Below are 18,906 nucleotides of genomic sequence, written 5' to 3'. Positions count from 1 at the left end.
ATTGGATGGCATGTGGGAGGTGCGATTTCTCATGCCGATGAAGAAAAATTGTTTGCTTTTTTGTCAAAGTAGGTAATATATTTTGCGTAGAGTTATTGGACATCGTTTTTCGTTAAGTTGTTTTATTGAAGAATATTGCATCTTGAGTTTGCAGCATGCCAGCTGTTATTATCATTTACGATAGCTCAATAGCTAGTTTGTCTCACCGGCCCCATACTGAACAGCTACTCTGTTCTACACTCTACAGGCGAATGGCAGTGCGCCAGCACCGATTTCAAGTGTTTCAACGGCCCGTGCCTGAACCGCAGTCTGGTGTGTCACAATGGGATCGACTGCCCGCTCAGCTGGAGTGACGAGGACCAGTGCAGTGAGTAGCCGACAAATGCAGTGAGTAACACTCTCCCTGCACCCCCATCTGGTGTAGGGGAGGGTGTTAGCTCCTTGGGTGCTGGGGGAAGTGAGGAGAAGTGCCACCAAATTCTCATTTGGTTGTCAGGAGGGCGAGAAGTAAGATGTGTTATTCCATGATGTTATGGGCAACTGAGAAAGGAGTAGGAGGGGCAGCTGGCTCCTCTTTCGGGAGGGTGGGGGTGGGGGGTTGGGGAGGGCGACTTCAGCTTCTGTGATTCAACGAGACTGTATAAGCTTTTAATGCTCCCAAATGTGCCTTTTGTGCTGAATCGACAGGGTGTTCAATGTTCATTATGGGAAAGTTGTTTTGAATGGAAATGAAGCAGTAAGTAAATAAATAGTAAGAAAAAATAGTAATAGTAAGTAATAGTAAGAAAAACATATTAGTAATAGTAATAGTAATAGTAATAGTAAGAAAAACATATTCAAGACTGGAAATGAAGTCACTAATTTTAACATTGCATGAGCACAGTTGGGCTGCATTCACAGCAGAATTGCCTCAGATGCTCTGGCTTGCTTGCTATTATAAATGCATATTTTGAATGCATTTGCATTTCTATATAACAACCTGGCCAATAATCTCAACAACTGGTAATGAATTTCTTCTTTGTATTTCATGCAATGTAAAAATAAAATGCTTATCGTTTGGCGACACGATACATGCCTTATCTATGTACATCCAGCGAGCCGGAGCTACAAGCATTGTAGTGATTTTTTTTCATTTTCGGATCGACTCAAGTCGTTAACATTTGACGTCCGCACAAAGGTTTACGCGTCCCAAAAGGCTTATAGGAGGATTTTGCACGTCCCATAATGCGTTCCACCATTTCTTCTGACATCTACGTCAGTTTATGCACCATTGCTGGTGTATTTTTGCGACTTTTTCAGTCGTTTTCCTATCAGAGCCGGCGGAGCTCGGCCTCTGGCTCCGGCTCTGGAATCCAGACCACCTAGGGCGGTAATCACTCGCCCAGCTCGCCAACGCACGGCCCCAGATAGGCGGCATAAATAGTCTCCGCCTGGCCTGACTGTGCCGATTACAGAACCGTATTGCGTGGGCAGTCGGCCGTCACACGGCCTCAGCACATGGATAGACTTGTTTTTGTAGGCGCACTGTACAGATATTGAGTAAGGATGCTGTGCATGCTTGGGACGCTGTAGACGTATTTTATCAAGATACCTATAAGAAACGTTTCGTGGCTGCATACGTAGCCTCAATGCGTATTTCAAAGGCCTTGTTATTTCTTATCGGTGAATGTCACGTGATCATGTGGGTCTCTTTTCCAGCATTTAACTGCTCAGAAGATCACCGCTGTCAGTGCCAAGATGTGGCAATCAACTGCACTGGCCTGGACCTGACAACACCCCCTAGTGACATCGAGCCAGAAATCACCAAATTGTGAGCGCCCCAGCTGTATTTGTTCGCAGTGCACGTAAACGGCAGAAACGTGTCACAATGCTGTAGCATCTCTGCCAGGTCATTTTGACATTTGTGCTGCGACTTTTAAGTTAATCTAGTCAGTAGCACACCCAATTTATTGGGATATTACCTGTACTTCCCCTTTACTTTTATGCCGCCATATTCGGCCGGTCCTGCATCATGCTCGCGATATCCCTGGGCAATCCGACGGACCAGCTCTGGTGTGTCACATAGCTTCCCTCGGGAGAGCGGTGTCCTGCCCGTGACACTCGACCCACTTACCAAAAGGCGTGTGGGCATTGGCGTCGCCGCGGAGGCCAAAATTCCACCTCCTGGCTGACGCTAGGATGGTGAATGTTGTACGTGACGTGTTTGTATTAACGTACACTTACACCAACGCTGTTCAGAGAGGAAGAGACAGGAGAGAGAGAGAGAGAGAGAGAGAGAGAGAGAGAGAGAGAGAGAGAGAGAGAGAGAGAGAGAGAGAGAGAGAGAGAGAGAGAGAGAGAGAGAGTCCGGAGTCCGGCTGTGCGCGTCGCCCTGTGCGGACGCGCCGCCCTGTGCGGCTCTCCCATCTGTTTTCCCGTTGCCTGGGTGGGGTGTTTGTGTGGGTGGTGTGGTGGCGCAAGTCGCGTGGCAGTTGCCTTATCTGCCTGCATGACCTGCCTCGTACGGGTCTGGATACCTACTGAGGTCTGCAACATATCAACGAGTTGCAACATCACTTCATTCTTCGACACCAGGCCGGTTAGCTGCCACCATGCACCGCGATCTGGCTCGTTATCTCGTCCTTCTGACTGTTGTCCGGGTTCTGGCTGCCGCCGCTTTACCGGCGCCGTACCCCTGGCCGATTCGTGACCGCAGTCGCCGTGTGCACTTGCATTCTGCAGTTTGGGGCGGTCTCGACCCCGACCGTGGTGTTGAGCGTGTGGTTCGCGCGCGGCGGCCGGCGCGCCCTAGAACATGCTTGACCTTCACCGGGCGCTGTGTCGGTGGTCCTGCCCCGGGCGGATCAGCTGACCGGTCACCACTGGTTGACGGGTCGCTGTCAGACGCTGCTTGGGCGTTGACAGACCCCGGCTTGCCGGCCGCCGGGCGCGCCCGCCCGGCTGCCCACCGTGGCCGCGCGCACAGAGGTCGGCGCTCCCGTCACCGGCAGCGCGGATCCCGGGGCGGACGAGCCTGGTCGGCTGGCGGTGGTGACCTGCTGATATGCACGCTTAATGTCCAGTCAATTAAGCCCAAGACAGTCGAACTGGCCCGTGAACTCGATCTATTTCGCTACGACATTGCAGTCTTATGTGAGACTTGGCTAAAGCCAAACGTGCCCAACCGTTTACTTGTGTTCCCGGGATATACCTTGAACCGCTCTGACCGCAAGTTCGAGCCTAGAGGATATGGCGGAGTTGCGGTGCTCTCCCGCGATGGGATCGAGGTGAAGAAGATCAGTGCGCCCGCTTCCGCCAGTGGTCTGAGCCGTCTCGAGACGTTATGGTGCCTGTTCCGGTGGAAGCGCAGTAAGGTGGTGATTGGTGCTGTGTACCGGCAGCCGAGAAATACTTGTTCTGCCCTCGACGCCGACTTCGAAGACCTGGAGTGGCAGTATCAGCACGTGATTCTGAACTACCCCGACTGTGCCGTGGTGATTACCGGTGATTTAAACTGTAACATGTTGGGTGACGTTGATGCTCCGGGGCGGCGCAGACTCGAAGCATTTTTGTCTTCCTACTCGCTTATGCAAACTGTTACCGAACCGACATTTACATCTGGTTCACATTTAGACGTTTTTATCATAAATCGCGATCTTATCCGTCGTACTGGTACCCGTCATTGTCATTTTAGTCCTCACAAGTTCATTCGAATGTCTTTTAAAATGCCTAAGCCTCGTCAAAACCCCACTGTTGTGCGAACTCGTGCGCTGCGTCGCATTGACGCGGACGAATATCGCCGCGATCTGGCCGCCACTGATTGGTCCGCTGTGTTCGCCGCTGACACTGTCGCTGTTAAGTGGGAGCTGTTTTCTGATCGGCTCCGCCTCGTCATCGACCGACACGCCCCTTTTAGAGATGTTCGGCTCAGAAACCCGGTGGCTCCACCTGTATCTGACCAGACTCGTGACCTGATTATACGGAGAGGGGCAGCGCTGCGGGCCGGTGGGCACGCCTCAGCTGAGTACCGCCAGCTCAACCGTGAGGTGCGCTCTGCTATACGTGCGGACAACCGGCAGCACATATCCGATAGGATTCGCAGCGACGGCCCCAGCTCCCTCTGGCGACACATGCGTCACCTCATTACTGATGGGCGACCAAACCGGGGTGTGCTTCCAGCTGTCACCCCTGACGCCATTAACGATTATTTTGTCGGCGTCGGCCCGCGGGTAGCCGCGGAGGTGGCTGCACTGGGTCCAGCCCGCGAGGTGCCGGTGCGGCTGCCGCGGGTGGGCACCTGCGCTTTCACCCTTCAGCCCATCACGCTTAGTCATTTACATCTAGTCATTTTTAGTATGCGCAACTCTTCCGCTAGTGGCACTGATAGTCTTTGTATTCGTACTTTTAAACTCTCTTTTAGCATCATCGGTCCTGTTTTATTGCACATCATTAACTCCAGCATCATTCTTAACGAGGTACCGTCATCCTGGAAGCACGCCCTGGTACATCCAATTCACAAGTCCGGGAACACCGACGATCCTTCAAACTTCCGTCCTATATCAATCCTTCCTGTCATCGCGAAGGTAGTGGAGAAGGTGGTGCAGCTCCAGCTGTACGACTACCTCGCATCCAACCATCTCCTCTCCCAATCCCAACACGGATTCAGGCCCCAACACTCTACCGAGACAGCCCTCATTAACGTCACCGACCGCGCGCTTCACGCAATGGATCAAAGTCAGATCTCGCTTCTCTGCCTCATCGATTTGAGTCGCTGCTTCGATGTCATCGATCATGCCAAATTACTATCCAAGCTGCAGCTTTACTGCATCGACACCTCCTGGTTCTACAGCTACCTGTCCGGCCATACACAGAGCGTCAGCCTTTCTCCAACACTTATCTCCCAGTCTCGTCCAATTACCAAAGGCGTGTTCCAAGGTTCCTCTCTCGGCCCTCTTCTCTTCATGGTTTTTTAGAACGACCTCAGCCTGCATGCCGCCGGCGCCTGCGTCACGCAGTACGCCGACGACACGCAGGTTCTCGTCTCTGGCAGAAAAAAAAACGCCTTTCCAGCCTTGATCGGTGACATGGAGGCGGCCCTTCAATCCCTGGACGCGTACTTTCGGTCCAATGGACTGAAAGTCAACGAGGCGAAATTTGAGCTCCTCCCTATCGGCACTCGGCAAAATCTACGAAACCTTCCCCCCTTCTCTGTAAAATTTCGGAGTACAGCTCTCCTTCCCGGCTACGAGGCGAAAAATCTTGGTATCACTTTCGACCGTTGTTGGCGCCGCCTCGTCGGCGCACCGGCGCTCTCGTGTTTCCGTAAAGCGGCAGCTCTACTCAGAGCCGGCTGAAGGCCGAACCTTGTCAAGGTCACGGTCGCTGCGCGGCGCTCGGCCGGCTCACGTGGGGGACGAATGGCCGGTTGGTCAGTGGTCTGTACCTCTTGTGTCTTCTCCCCTCCTATCTAACTCCCGCTTCAGCTCAGCAACTTGCAGTTTATCCAGATCCATGATGTCGGTCAGGCGCGTGTGCAGTCCGCGTGCAGTCCTGGACGTCAAACTTGTCGTTACTGATGTTCGCACGCCGTTTGCAGAGACGGGGAGTTGTCGTCGAACGGGCTGTATTCACTGCCGTGGTGCCGTAACTGCACACAAACAAAAGAAAACATCTCAGTTTCGGTCATGTCAACACCACATTCATGACGTCATACAATATTTCTATCATGAATCGGTACTTATCATACAAATACAATTCCCCTTTGTTTATATCTTATCTGACGCGTTTCAAATACATTGTTTACTAACTTTCGTATCTTATCTCGGAACACCTTTAAATACAAAAATGCAAACACTTTCAATCGCAGTCACAAGTGATGATTGCATACAATTTCTTACAGATAATGACAGTCTAAATCCCCAGTTCAGTTCATACCGACAAGTTTTGCCTCCCATGCGAAGTCTCAGCGTGCAAAACGGGTTCTTGGTCGCACCAACTTCGACCTCGTATAAGCACCATTAGCACAACGCTGAAATGCACACAAAAGAGGAAAATATATCACAACTGTACCGATATACCATATCGTAAGCGAATAAATAACACATAACTATCAGAATTATCGCTCATTTGCGTTTGTGGTCGATCGACAAGCTCAACAAAAAATTGTTCACAAATTTGGCGCAGCGCCAGATTGCCTTCGCAGCATCGCCATTTCGTTTTATCATGTGAAGCTGCTTAATAATCAACACATATCGAAATGACACACTTACAAGCTACATACAAACCAATACCTGTATCGAAATATCACTCACCCGTTGATATTCTACATAAAAACAAACACAAAGGCACAGACCACTGACCAACCGGCCATTCGTCCCCCACGTGAGCCGGCCGAGCGCCGCGCAGCGGCCGTGACCTTGACAAGGTTCGGCCTTCAGCCGGCTCTGAGTAGAGCTGCCGCTTTACGGAAATACGAGAGCGCCGGTGCGCCGACGAGGCGGCGCCAACAACCGTCATCTTTCGTGGGATTCGCACGTATCACAGCTGTCTCGGAAGTGCGTAGGGATCCTGACCGCCATCTCTCACCTACGTCACTACCTACCCCCCGGATCCCTTCCTATCATCGTCTCAGCCCTAGTCTTCTCGCACATCCGCTATGGTTTGGCAGTGTACGGCAACGGTTCTGGCAGAAACATGGCAACCATTCAAAAAATTTTCAACTATGCAGCCCGCATCATTTCTGGAAAGCGTAAATTTGACCATATATCCGCCGTGCGAGAAGACCTGGGCTGGCTGTGTTCCCAAGACCTGGTCGTCCATCACACCCTCACACTGCTTCATAAGGTCCGTCAGACTGGGCAGCCCGAGTCTCTGGCTGCTCGGTTCTGCACGAACCGCGAACGGCCCAACCATGTGCGCAGCACTCGCAGTGACAACCTGCTGAGTCTCCCTGACATACGCGGCACGGCGGCGGGAAAGCGGCAGTTTACATACCGTGCCGCAGAGCTGTACAATGCTCTCCCCGCCGCCTTTACTGATCTGACCGTCACCGAGTTTAGAAACCAGCTGAAACGTCGACTGACGTCTGGTGCGGACGAAGTGTGATATGTATGTATATGTATGTGCATTGTGTTGTGTGCTTTTATCGTGATTTTTAAGCATTTTTTATGTCATAGCATGATGTTCTTTTACCCACTTCATCACCATCTTTTATTGACTCAGTGCCAAGAATAGCCTCTTTGACTTCGGTCATAGATAGGGGACGGCCACTACGAAGTAAATAAATAAATAAATAAATAAGAGAGAGAGAGAGAGAGAGAGAGAGAGAGAGAGAGAGAGAGAGAGAGAGAGAGAGAGAGAGAGAGAGAGAGAGAGAGAGAGAGAGAGAAATATGAGATGAAGGTGTTCAACCTTGATTACTTTTTTGAGCCTGTTACTATTTGGCCAGTATTACCTACTCATCCATAATTAATTTGTGTATTGTGAATGAGTTAATGTATCATTGTATTGATTTCGGTAATGTTTTCGGATTGGTGTAGCCATTACCTACCACCACATACATGAGCATGTAAAACTCTAAATATATTATATGTGTACCTTACTTTTGTCTTACAGCTTATCTGCTTTCAGTGACTTTCGACGGAACAAGCTGAACCTGACGGAAAGCTTTCACTTCTTTCTAAGCCACGAAACAGCTGTCCATTTGTAAGTATTTCTGGTGTGATCCTACTATAGCTGTCTGCCCATGGCATAGTACTAGGATGTTGAAGCTTGAATGTGATAGCGTTGTGATTAATCACGAAAGAAAAATGTGATTAATCACGAAGGTATCTACTTGATATTCACAATCCAGTAAAACATCTTTTAGGGTTTCCAGAATGTGTAATATATTTTGAAACTAGGGTAAATAATAAAGCGATTATCTTTCTGTGTATGAAACACTTTGATTTTTTCCGGTTGAATAATGGTAAATTATTGGTCAATTCTTCTCACTTCGGTTTGACCAGAAATCAATATTCTCCCGTTACAGGGACCTCAGTTCGAATGGAATCACTCATATACCGCCCATGATGTTCCAAAACATGTTCCGCCTGCACGTTCTGGATTTACGAGACAACCACATCACCGTCCTGAAAAACAGAACTTTCTTCGGACTGCAAAACGTCCGAGCGCTGTGAGTAATGTTTGGGTGTGAGTGTGATTTTATTTCTATGCCGTCTAGTTTGCAATTTTGTGATGACATATGGATTTGTCTGAATTATTTTTTTTTGTCGCCGGCAGCGAGGGAGTAAATAACTTTGATTACCTGCTTCAATTTGTTTCAGGTTTCTTACAGGAAACCGTTTACAAAGGATTGAAGAGAGCGCATTCTTGGGCCTATCGTCCCTGGCAATTTTGTAAGTACTTTATCAGCATATTTTACAATACATTTTCCATACTTTTTTTTCAAATGAGTCAAACACTTCGCACGTGATATTTTTATATTTATAGCGTCTATTCCAATGAATAATATTGCCCGGATACGACCAGTAACATTCTCTCGTCTCGTTTCAGAGACCTCAGTCACCAGCGTCTGACGTACCTCTCATCGCGCTGTTTTCTGGGATTGCGGAAACTGGCCAACCTGTGAGTACCCCTCTCCCCTTCTCCCATCCCTCTCCCACCCCTCTCCCCAAGGAACAGAGCCAAAGTTGCCGCGATGTTTGGGCTTCCCTCGCCCGTCCGCCGACGCCTCTCACTAATGTGTTGACGGTCCTGCAAAGCTTGATAGGATGTGTGCGCTACGGTTTATTCAATTTCAACCAGACGGGACCATGGGCTGAAACTTCTCGGCTTTACGGTTCTTCAGAGGGTTTTTGCTGAATTCAATTCTACAGAAAGCGCTTTGAATATGAACGAGCATTGACGTGTTTGTATTCGCTGCTTCCAGGTTGAAAGGCTTATAGTCTTAGAAGGGGAATGGCAGGGTGGCTTTCGATTATTTGTTAAGCTTTAACAACTTTGAGGTTACGACTAGATAAATTTTCTCCCTCTCTTATCACATTTATGAAAATTTACCTTATATTTAATGCTCTTTTTTCGCCAGAAATTTATCTAACAATGGACTCCGCCATCTGGAGGTGGCTGCATTTACCGGACTCAGCAAACTGGTGATGCTGTAAGTTTTTCGTTTTTTTTTCAGAATTTTCTGGTAGAAAAAAAAATCGAACATGTTTGGCAAAAAGAAACCAGTGAGCATTTCTTCTGATGTAAAATGTTATTTAAAATGTTTAAAATGTTTAAAATGGTATAGTGATAATAATTGAATCAAATCATTTCAGCGAAATCTGCTTTGTTTCAGTGACATTACCAACAATGATATCGAAGATCCCCCGAAGGAAGTTTTCAGAAGTTTGACCTCTCTAAATCGCTTGTGAGTACAGACTCGTGCATCATCCAAGTCGTTTTCATATATGTTTCCTTGCTATCATAATCAGTTAATCACGATGTAATTGATCGTATGCGTCACTGCAGCGTATTTCCTTTTTCGAGTGCACACTACAGTGTGGTTACCTATACCTAGGAGGAAACTGGCTGGACCTTTGAGATCTCTCTCTAAAACATCATTTCCCACTTCCATCTCAATCGTTAATATTTTCTCAGCTGGGTCTTGTTTCTTAGATGAGGCACATGCATAATTTTGCAGTACTGTCTAGGTGCAGGCTGCATACTAACCGCTCCATTTACAAACATAACGCCCTATGGCGATACAAAGGGAGACCATTTCCCTATTCACCGCTGCATGCCAATCGCGTTTCGTCAAAACTCGCTCCGTGCATCCCCGTGCCGTAATGCCACGTGTGCCCCGGGCCCGGCCGCAGGGAGACGGACCTGTTCGGTTTGTGCTGCCTGGCACGCCACGTGCCCACGTGTCTACCAGCGGCCGACGAGTTCTCCAGCTGCGAAGACCTCATGTCCAACACGGTGCTGCGTCTCTGCATCTGGGTGCTAGGCGCTGTGGCGCTGGTCGGAAATGTCCTGGTCATGTGCTGGCGCGTGCTGCACAAAACTAGCAACAGGGTGAGTCCCGCTGTGCATAAAATAAGCAACAGGGTAAATACTGTTGCTGAAAACTAAGTTCTGCAGCTGCTGCTAAAAAGGTAGCAACAGGGTACACGTGATTTACAATACCAGGAAAAGACTTGTTTAATACAACCGTATGTCATTTTACTCCTCTCTCGCAACTCGCGTCACCGAGCTGCTCAAACCGCTCAGTCTGCTCTTTGATTGACTCCCGTGGTCCTGCGTTCAGCCTTGACTCCCTTAGGTATTATGAATGTGGCCTATGGCGCTTTCACCTCCAGCCTATTACTTCGGAGTGTGATCAGACCTGATGGCCCGCAAGAGCCCGCAAGTGACTCCTCCTCCAACCATCACCCGCTGACCGTGACCCCATGACCTCTCCTCAGGTTCACTCGTTCCTGATCATGAACCTAGCATTCAGTGACTGCCTAATGGGCGTGTACCTACTGATGATCGCGGCGGTGGACCAATACTACCGCGGACGCTACTCGGTGCACGCGGTCCACTGGCGCTCCAGCAGGCTCTGCCACCTGGCCGGGTTCGTCAGCACGTTCTCATCAGAGCTGAGCGTCTTCACACTCACTGGTGAGGCTAAAAGAGGACTGTGCACTAGGGGTACCCATTTTTCCCGATTTTGGAAATTTAAGGGTGGGGGTGGTTTTCCCCATTATTTCGCGGCTCCTGATTCCAATGATGCCAAAAATATTGAAATCAAAGGTGGTTTAGGGGTCGCGAATTGAGATTGAAATTTGCGTATTTACCTAGAAATATGCCTATTTTACGCTGATAGTAAATCGCACCAAAGGCAAACTTTTTGTTTCGAAAGTCAGGTAGAGGGGTCATTGAGCGCGCCTTTTTCATCCAGATCGATGTGCTCCATCACGTGGTTCCGGTTAAATGCCTTACTAGCGATCAATACAAGTCGATATTGCAACATTTGGTGAAAACTGAAAAGCGCCGTGATGTTTTGCTCCTGTTGTTGGTATCATTCTGGTCGGCGTGTAATCATTTTTTATATCTTCTGCCTTCATGTGACCTTTGGTGACCTTTGGTATTGGTGACCTTTGATGACCTGTGAGGTCAAACTTAAATATGACGTTTCAGTTGCCACATCTCAGTTCATGACAGGCTTTTTGTGTCCATACAATTAAAGTTTCCGCAAATTAGCTCAGGATACATCTCACAGGTTATGGCTCCGAATGGACTTCAAACCATGTAATTCAAAAACGATCAAACCATTTTGACCGTATACTTCCACAAGACACGCCGTCCTGATCGCTGACCACAGGCGGCGGAACGGGGAGGGCACCGGAGCACCGTGCCCCCCTTTGATTTTGGCATTTTAACATTAGCCCTAGGGGCGTTGCATGGAAAGAATGGGACCAAAAGTCGGCAGTGCCCCCTTAATTGAAGGTGTTCCACCGCTTCTGTCGCTGACGGCTACGATGTAATACACGTATGAGACAAGGCAGAATAACTCTGGGTGTTCTACCCAAAAATATCAACTTCTAATCCAAAAACATAAACTCCAAAGCGTCGATTCTTTCCATGCCTACCAACCATGTACCTACTATTTCATTTCTTCAGTCACCGTCAGTGGGGATACGAGTACACGTCTGAAGTGTAAGAGGTTCCGATACAATGCACATTGCACATCATTTACGACTTTGCATTTTCGACCACGGGCGACTAGCCATGCGCTGATACGTGCATAGCTGATAAGTGACGAAGACCTTTCCAGGGTTGTGCTCGACTCAAAAAAATTTGCCGACTCGACTCATCATTCAACTTCAGAAAGCCCTGACTCAACTCTGACTCAAACAAGGAGCTGATTTTTTTCCCTTGACTCGACTCATGACTCAAGCGGCTCAATGAAAATATGAGTCGACTCAAACTTGACTCAATTTTTTTGGTGAGTCAAGTGAGTTGACTCAAAATTGACTCAGATGAAAAATTTGTTGAGCGGGGGCGGGGGTGAAAAAAAATCCGGCAGCAGGGCCAGGGCGAAGTTGTTAAGAGGGGGGGGGATGAAAAGCTTGTTTCTAGAAAGTGGAGTCAGCTGACTCATGTTCCTAAATGTTTGACTCAACTCAATGTCAAAAGTTATTTTACTGACTCAACTCTGACTCAACTCAACGCCTTAATATTTTTGTCCGACTCAACTCTGACTCAACTCAACAGCTCAACATTTTATCTGACTCGACTCAAATCTGACTCATTTGAGTCAGAGTTGAGTCAAATTTCTGACTCGACTCATGAGTCAAGCACAACCCTGGACCTTTCACTGCTCCTTGCACAGATCACTTGTGATCTGAGGTGATTGGCGTATGAATCTGAAGAACCTAATGAAGCAGAAGATTTTCATCCTGCATGGGCCGTATATGGTGGTAACCAGGACGCGGCGTCATATAAAAGAGTGTGCGTGCAGAGGCTGAGGACGAGGAGAACTAGGTCCGCCACCTAAGGTCCATGGCCCACCCAATGTGTCGGCCCCCAGGCAATGCCAGGAGTCAGTAAACGGATCTGCCTCGGAGTTGGCTGAGTCGTTTAGACTTGGCACCTTCCTAATTTCCAGCTTTAGCCAATGCCATTCGACTTCAGTTCAGCACCATCTGAGGGTTTGGACTGGGCATGTAGAGTGCAGCGTAAGGTCCGTTATCTTGCAAGGACGCTGCTGGCAGCGGCCATCACCAGGCTAGTTCCATGACATGATATCTGCACCCGTCTCAAGTTAACAATATGTCAACAGTCTAAACAAAAGTCTGTATGTGGGTGTGGGTGTTTGTGGGAGAGGGGCAAAGCTACACTCATACAGCAGTCACCCAACGGCGCGGTGGTGTAAAGCTTGCGCCCCTCCCTCAGCCGTGTCTGCAACTCCGGGACTATAGGGGAGGTCGGCTAGCGAATTGGCAAAGGTCATGCATACCGGCATAGCTTCAGTGCTGTTTTCATCTCGTTAAAGATATAAATAGGCCATTAACCCGCGCGGGGCTGGGGTCTCCAGCCGAACGCGCGGGGCTGGGGGGGGGGGGTAAATTTTACCCCCCCCCCCCTGTTATCTCCCGAACTAATGGTCCGATTTGGAAAATTCAAACGCCAATCGAAAGCTCTCATCACGAACTACTAAAAACATGTACTTAATTTAAAGTTTGAGGTCAAGGTCAAGGTCAGGTCAAGGGTACAAATTGCAAGTTTCTACAGTATCGGCCTTGCACCGTAGTTGCCGAAGAATGGAGTCATGGACTGAGACTGATCGCCCAAAACGTGTTCTTAGGCTACCAAGACAATATTAGTTGCATACAATATCATTCAGAGGTCAAGGTCAAGGTCAGGTCAGGTCAGGTCAGGTCACCAAAAAACAAAATATAGAAAAGGGCATGTGCGACACATGTCTTATGGGTCATTTTACTCATAGAATTCAATAGGCACACTCAATAAGTGATATGGACCACCTCTGGATGAATTTCAGGTCGAGGTCAGGTCAAGGTCAGGTCAAGTGAGGTCAAATTTTGAAGTTGGTTGTTAAGGCCTAAAAAGGTGTCTATCTGATGCAGTTTTTCACGGCGAATCGAATGGTGCTATTTTTGTTTCCGTACGAGGTCTAGAACTTCCAAAAAAAGTCATTTTTCAAAAATTTTGTGTGTCGTGACGTCATAAAATTTTGAATAACTCCCACATTTTTGAACCGATTCTTCTAAAATTTGGTATGTAGGTGCGCATAGACCACTTCCCTGACATATATTCCGGTTTTTTCGATAGACTCAAAATTTTGGATTTTATAATGATTTTCCCAAAAAAATCAGTTTTTTGAAAAAATTTAGGCCAAAATCCAAAATTTTCAAAAAACCGAGATAGCCATTTGATAGACAAAGTAAAATTACGTATAACCTTTTTTGTTACGTCTTGATTCCTTTAAAAATGAAGATGTTAGCGGCGTTTGAACTTTTGCCGTTTTTGAGGCGAAAATGGCGAACATGACGTCACTAAAACGTCAATTTCTCAAAAATTTTCCGACGGATTTCGCTCAAATTTTCAGGGAAGGTGTCAAATTGATGTAAGCAAAGGTACTGAAAGCTTGGCGGCGCTGCGCGCCGCCGTTTTTGAGATATCGCAAAAATTCGCGAGGGGGGGTAAAATTTACCCCCCCCAGCCCCGCGCGGGTTAACAACTTATTTATCTACTTCATGCCATATTTCCGTTACAATACGACACACGAGTTATATCGTCACATCCGTAACGGCTTTTAATGCCCCTCCCACCCAGATTGTGTCAATATTCATTGTTTACGTCCTGGGGTTCAGTCATTTCTTTTGCTGAATAAGACGACTCATTGAAAACTAAATGGTCCTAATGAGAAAGCTTCGATCACTGATTTGAGCCCTCTGACTACATAGCCAGTCGTTCTAAGAGTTACGGTCTGGTATATATGTAGGTACTAATGACGGTCTAAGCCACAGTGAGTGTAAATGAGCATATGCTGTTCATTGACCAAAATGATATTTTTGGTGCTCTCTTTTACCGCTGCACGTCGAATACCACTGCAACACATTCAGGCTTTGCGCATTTATATCCATTCATATGAAGTCATTTTTCCAAGTAAAATTAAAACTTCCAATGCAAGCTCGCGATCCCTAAAAGTGGTCTGATATCGTTATTTCTGTCACTGCTAGATCCAGAACGGAGCAAATCAGTGGCGGCGGAAGGTAATTTTGGATGGGGGTGCAAAGTTTTCTCAAGGGGCCCCTCTGGAAGTTGTGGGCCCCCCTTCATTTATTTTTAAGTGATTATTATTGATTTATGAAAAACGAAGATTTCGGAAAACTATCCCCATACACAAAAGTTCTGTAAAAGGTTTGAAATTGCAGTGCACCTAGGTACCTATCTCAAATAATGAAAGCATAAAGAAGCAAATGCAGCTAGTTTTTTATCGGTTAATCTTTTAGTCTAGCCACCACCCGCAGCGTCTCAAACCACTTTTCTGGATCCGCATTGGACCATTGAGGGCCCTACGAGACCGTTTCAAGAAGACCGTGTTTAGAAGCCCCTTGGAAACCGACCACATAGACTCCTCCAGAGACATACATGACTCCCCAGACTGAATGAGCCCTCCGATCAGGGTCGGTCCCTTGAAAGTTGCTGAAAGGTTTCAGAAGGCAGTATAGGCTCGAAAGTCTTTTGAGGGCTCTCAGAAACCGGCTGGAGGTCACAGGAGCCGATGTTTATCCTAAAGAGCCGGTATGGAGGACTGAATAGAGGAAAGGGGTCTCAGTGGGGCCTTCAGGGGCAAGTGTTTGAGCCCAAAAAGTATGTGTGGGGCCTTAGAGGCAGGTAGACCCCTGGGGTATGCAAGGGGTCCCAGGAGCTCGCGTTTGAGTCCAAATATTCGGCTGACGGCTACCAGAACCAGCATGGGGATTCTTAGAAGCCGCTTAGATCCACATTTCATGGGTCATGAGTCCCAAGAGTCGATGTAGGGGCCATAAAAGCCGGTGTAGGGCCCATGGCCCAATAAGTTCCCACATTGAGACTCTCAGAGGCCGGCGACGGGGCACCAAGAGCAGATAAAGTGCCTCAACAAGCCGCCATGGGGCCTGAGAATCAGTGTGGAATTCCAGGAGCCTGCGTGAGCTCTCGGAGACCTCCGTATTTCGTAAGGTTCACAAAGGTCGTTGGGTCCTCTGAATCTGAACTCTGCGGGACCCTCAGAGGCCAGCATGTCTCCTGGCACCTGCCTGTGTTGAGTTGAGACCCTCCGAGGCTGTTGTAGGGTTCTTCAGAGGCCAGCGTTGGCCCTTGAAGCCTTCGTTAGGCCCTAGAAGCCGTCAAGAGGGCCCTCAGAGGTCAGCATGGCCCCTGGAACCTGCCTGCGTCGAGGCCCTCAGAGGCCGTCGTGGGGCCCTCAGACGCCAGCGTGGGCCTTTGGAGCCTGCGTTGGGTCTTAGAGACCATCATGAGGGCCCAGAGAGGTCGTCGTCAGGGCCCTCAGCCCCTCAGGGACCGTCCTGGGGTCTTCAGAAGTTGTTGTGATGGCCCTTAGAAGCCTTCGGAAGGATCATCAGAGGTCGTCATGAGGGTCCTTGGCCATAGTGAGGGTCTTCATGGCAGGGCCTCGTCTAACATGTTAACTGGGGGGGCAATTGCCTCCCCAGTGGAGCGGATTGCCCCCCCAGTGGCCAACATTTGCCCCCCCAGTCAAAACGTAAACTTCTCACAAAATTACCTTCTCCGCAATACGTTTTTGTTAGGAATCTTACATGGATTTAACGAGAAACATTAAATAATTTGTTCAATAACTGTTCAGTGTTCATGGCTACGGGAAAAGACAGGGTTTTGTGATTTTCAGAGCTGGGCCCTGTTTCACGGCACGCCGCTTCACTCCGCTTCACTGAAGCGGCGAGTTAAACGGAACCTCCGATGCTAAGGTAACTGTCATCACTAAACGCCAGCGCGCTGTATTATATTGCTGCAGTATTGTTTCGCATTGAAATCAGAAATATGGCCGCTACATTTTATGTTTGTATTCCGGGACATATCTTAATGCGAAGCAATACTGCAAAGTGCAAGCAATATAATACAGCACGCTGGCGTTTTGTGATGAGGTCACATCTTAGCATCGGAGATTCCGTTTACCTACCTACCTCACCGCTTCAGTGAAGCGCGCTGAAGCGAAGTGAAGCGGCGTGCCGTGTAACAGGGCCCAGAGAGCGCCGAGTAGCAAATTGTAAAATGGCAGCTGGCCAGCGACCCAGCTCGTGTTTGCCCCCCCCCCCCCCCCCAACACACAAACTCAACGAAACGCCCAACACGGATAAGTATGTTTATCACTGTCTGGTGGGTCAATGTGAAGGTACACTAATGTTAACCCTCGCCCGTATTGGTGTTTTTCCAGTCGCGAACGTATAAGGGGGAGGGGTCCGTTGGACCCCTTGCTGTTTCGCCCCTGATCGAGCTAGAGCTTCGCGGAACAAACGACCGTGTTGCCCGTGACGAGAGGAAAACGATGATACCCAATTTTAAGATCCTTAGTCATTCAGTTGACCTTCCAGGTCAGGTCAATGACCCAAAAGTCGGGGAAATCAGGACCTGTTAGAACGTCGTAAACTCAGTAAAGGGTGGCTGTTATGTTTTTTTTTTCGGGGTGCTGTTCACGAATATCATGTTAGTTATGATCATAGATAATGTCTCCATGCATTTAGGCCAGGTCGGGTCAGATCAGGTCAGATCAATCAGTAAGGGTTTTGCCGGGTATTCGTAGTAGGTGGCAACCACCTCTGACAGCTTCGTAACATGTTGCGAAGGCACCAAAACTTATTCGTAATTGTTCAAATGGTTGCTAAATTCGAAATTAGCTCCAAAAACTAGTCTAAAAGCGGGTAAAACTCATCATAGGAAGCAACATCATATCACATGTTTAAACGCTTGAAACCACGAAAAGACTGCAAACGCTCGGCTAATGCGAGCCGACGATAGGCCAAATTGCAATTCCGGCTAAACCTGGTCTCGAAAAGTAACTCACAGGTCAAAGGTCATTTGGGTCAGGGTCATGAAATTTTCAGAGTTGATGTGAAATTGATAAACGCGAGGGTATTGAAAATTGTGTCGCAATCGGTCGCTTTTTGCGCGACTTATTTGCGAAAAACTGAGAGGAGTCCGTTCGACGCTCCCCCCCCCCCCCCCGCCCCGCACCCCTCCGCTATGTACCTATACGGGCGAGGGTTACGGTATGGCTCAGACCGCCTGTTTTTTTTTTTTTTCTTCTTTTGTTAAAAAAATCATGGTCTCAGGGCTGTGACGAAAATCAAGTGGCCTAAATCCGGTGAGAAAACAGGATTTGGGGGTACCCTAGGTTTGACTCCTTCAGTCTCTGCCCCCCCAGTGAAAATTCCTTAGACGAGGCCCTGCTTCATGGGCCCTCAGATACCTTTGCAGGGCTCTCAGGCCTTGGTAAGACCGCTAGAGGCCATCGCTAGGGCCCTCAATAGACCGTTGCAGGGCCCTCAGATGCCAGCATAGCCTCTGCAGCCTGGTTGTGTTGGGGCCCTCAGAGGCCGTCGCTGGGCCGTCTGAAGCCAAATGGGCCCTCAGACTTGATATGGGTCTAGGGCCGTCACGAGGGTCCTCAGAGACCGTCGTAGAGGCCAGCAGGGCCCCTGGAGTCCTGTGGGACCCTCAGCGGTCGTCATGAGGGCCCTTAGTGGTCGTTATAGGGCCCTAGGGGACATAGGTCGTCGTGAGAGCCCTCATAGATCATCGTAAGGGCCCTCAGAGGCCGTCATAGGGAGGCCAGCATGGCCCCTGTAGTCCCCTTGGGGCCCTGGAGTATCTGTGGGACCCTCAGCGGTCGTCATGAGGGCCCTTAGTGGCCGTTGTAGGGCCCCAGGGGACAGATGTCGTCGTGGGAGCCCTCAGAGATCGTCATATAAGGGCCCTCTGAGGCCGTCGTGCGGGCCCTCAGATGCCGCATGGAGCACCAAACGCGGCTCGGGACACTTCTAGCCGGTGTGGGGGCCCCAAAGACTAGCATGGGGCGCTCCTGACCATTTGGACATCCCGGACGATTCCACATCAGTGTTCGTTTCCAGATCACTGGTTTTCGGGAGAAAATGTATTAGCTGGTGCGACGGGCCCCTTGTACGGATTTTGGGGGTGCAAAAAGATATGTTTGCACCCCCATGTTTTTCGATGGGGGTGCAGCTGCAACCCCTGCACCCCCTATTCCGCCGCCACTGGAGCAAATAATGATAAAATCGACCCCAAACCGTTGGCATGGTAACTTTGTCCCAACATAAAATAATGTTAATTTGGTCGATTTTCCGCTAAAATTGACCTTTTCATTTTGAATACGTGACCTCTAGAAATAGTTTG

General features: G+C 48.8%; 1 protein-coding gene and 1 long non-coding RNA gene across 2 annotated transcripts in view; one reads left to right on the top strand and one right to left on the bottom strand.

Moving 5' to 3' along the window:
* Positions 1-252: 252 nt before the first annotated feature.
* The window catches only part of LOC122371289 (G-protein coupled receptor GRL101-like), a 30,103-nt gene continuing 11,449 nt past the window's right edge, over positions 253-18,906 (top strand). The window contains exons 1-10 of the mRNA XM_043347472.1: positions 253-367; positions 1,699-1,810; positions 7,609-7,683; positions 8,009-8,152; positions 8,304-8,375; positions 8,533-8,604; positions 9,065-9,136; positions 9,320-9,391; positions 9,840-10,038; positions 10,428-10,626. Of these exons, the coding sequence (XP_043203407.1) occupies positions 8,046-8,152; positions 8,304-8,375; positions 8,533-8,604; positions 9,065-9,136; positions 9,320-9,391; positions 9,840-10,038; positions 10,428-10,626 (793 nt within the window). The 5' untranslated portion in view covers positions 253-367; positions 1,699-1,810; positions 7,609-7,683; positions 8,009-8,045. The remainder of the gene's footprint in view (positions 368-1,698; positions 1,811-7,608; positions 7,684-8,008; positions 8,153-8,303; positions 8,376-8,532; positions 8,605-9,064; positions 9,137-9,319; positions 9,392-9,839; positions 10,039-10,427; positions 10,627-18,906) is intronic.
* Positions 11,719-12,462, bottom strand: LOC122371290. The gene is made up of 2 exons (XR_006254710.1): positions 12,320-12,462; positions 11,719-11,774 (listed from the first exon to the last, which is right to left on the bottom strand). It is a non-coding gene; the product is annotated as an uncharacterized LOC122371290 (long non-coding RNA).

This window comes from Amphibalanus amphitrite, unplaced genomic scaffold (assembly GCF_019059575.1).
Source record: "Amphibalanus amphitrite isolate SeventyFive unplaced genomic scaffold, NRLGWU_Aamphi_draft 001228F_arrow, whole genome shotgun sequence".
Taxonomy (NCBI): Eukaryota; Metazoa; Arthropoda; class Thecostraca; order Balanomorpha; family Balanidae; genus Amphibalanus; species Amphibalanus amphitrite.
Note: the sequence above shows the minus strand (reverse complement) of the source record. Positions and strands in the feature narration are given on the sequence as shown.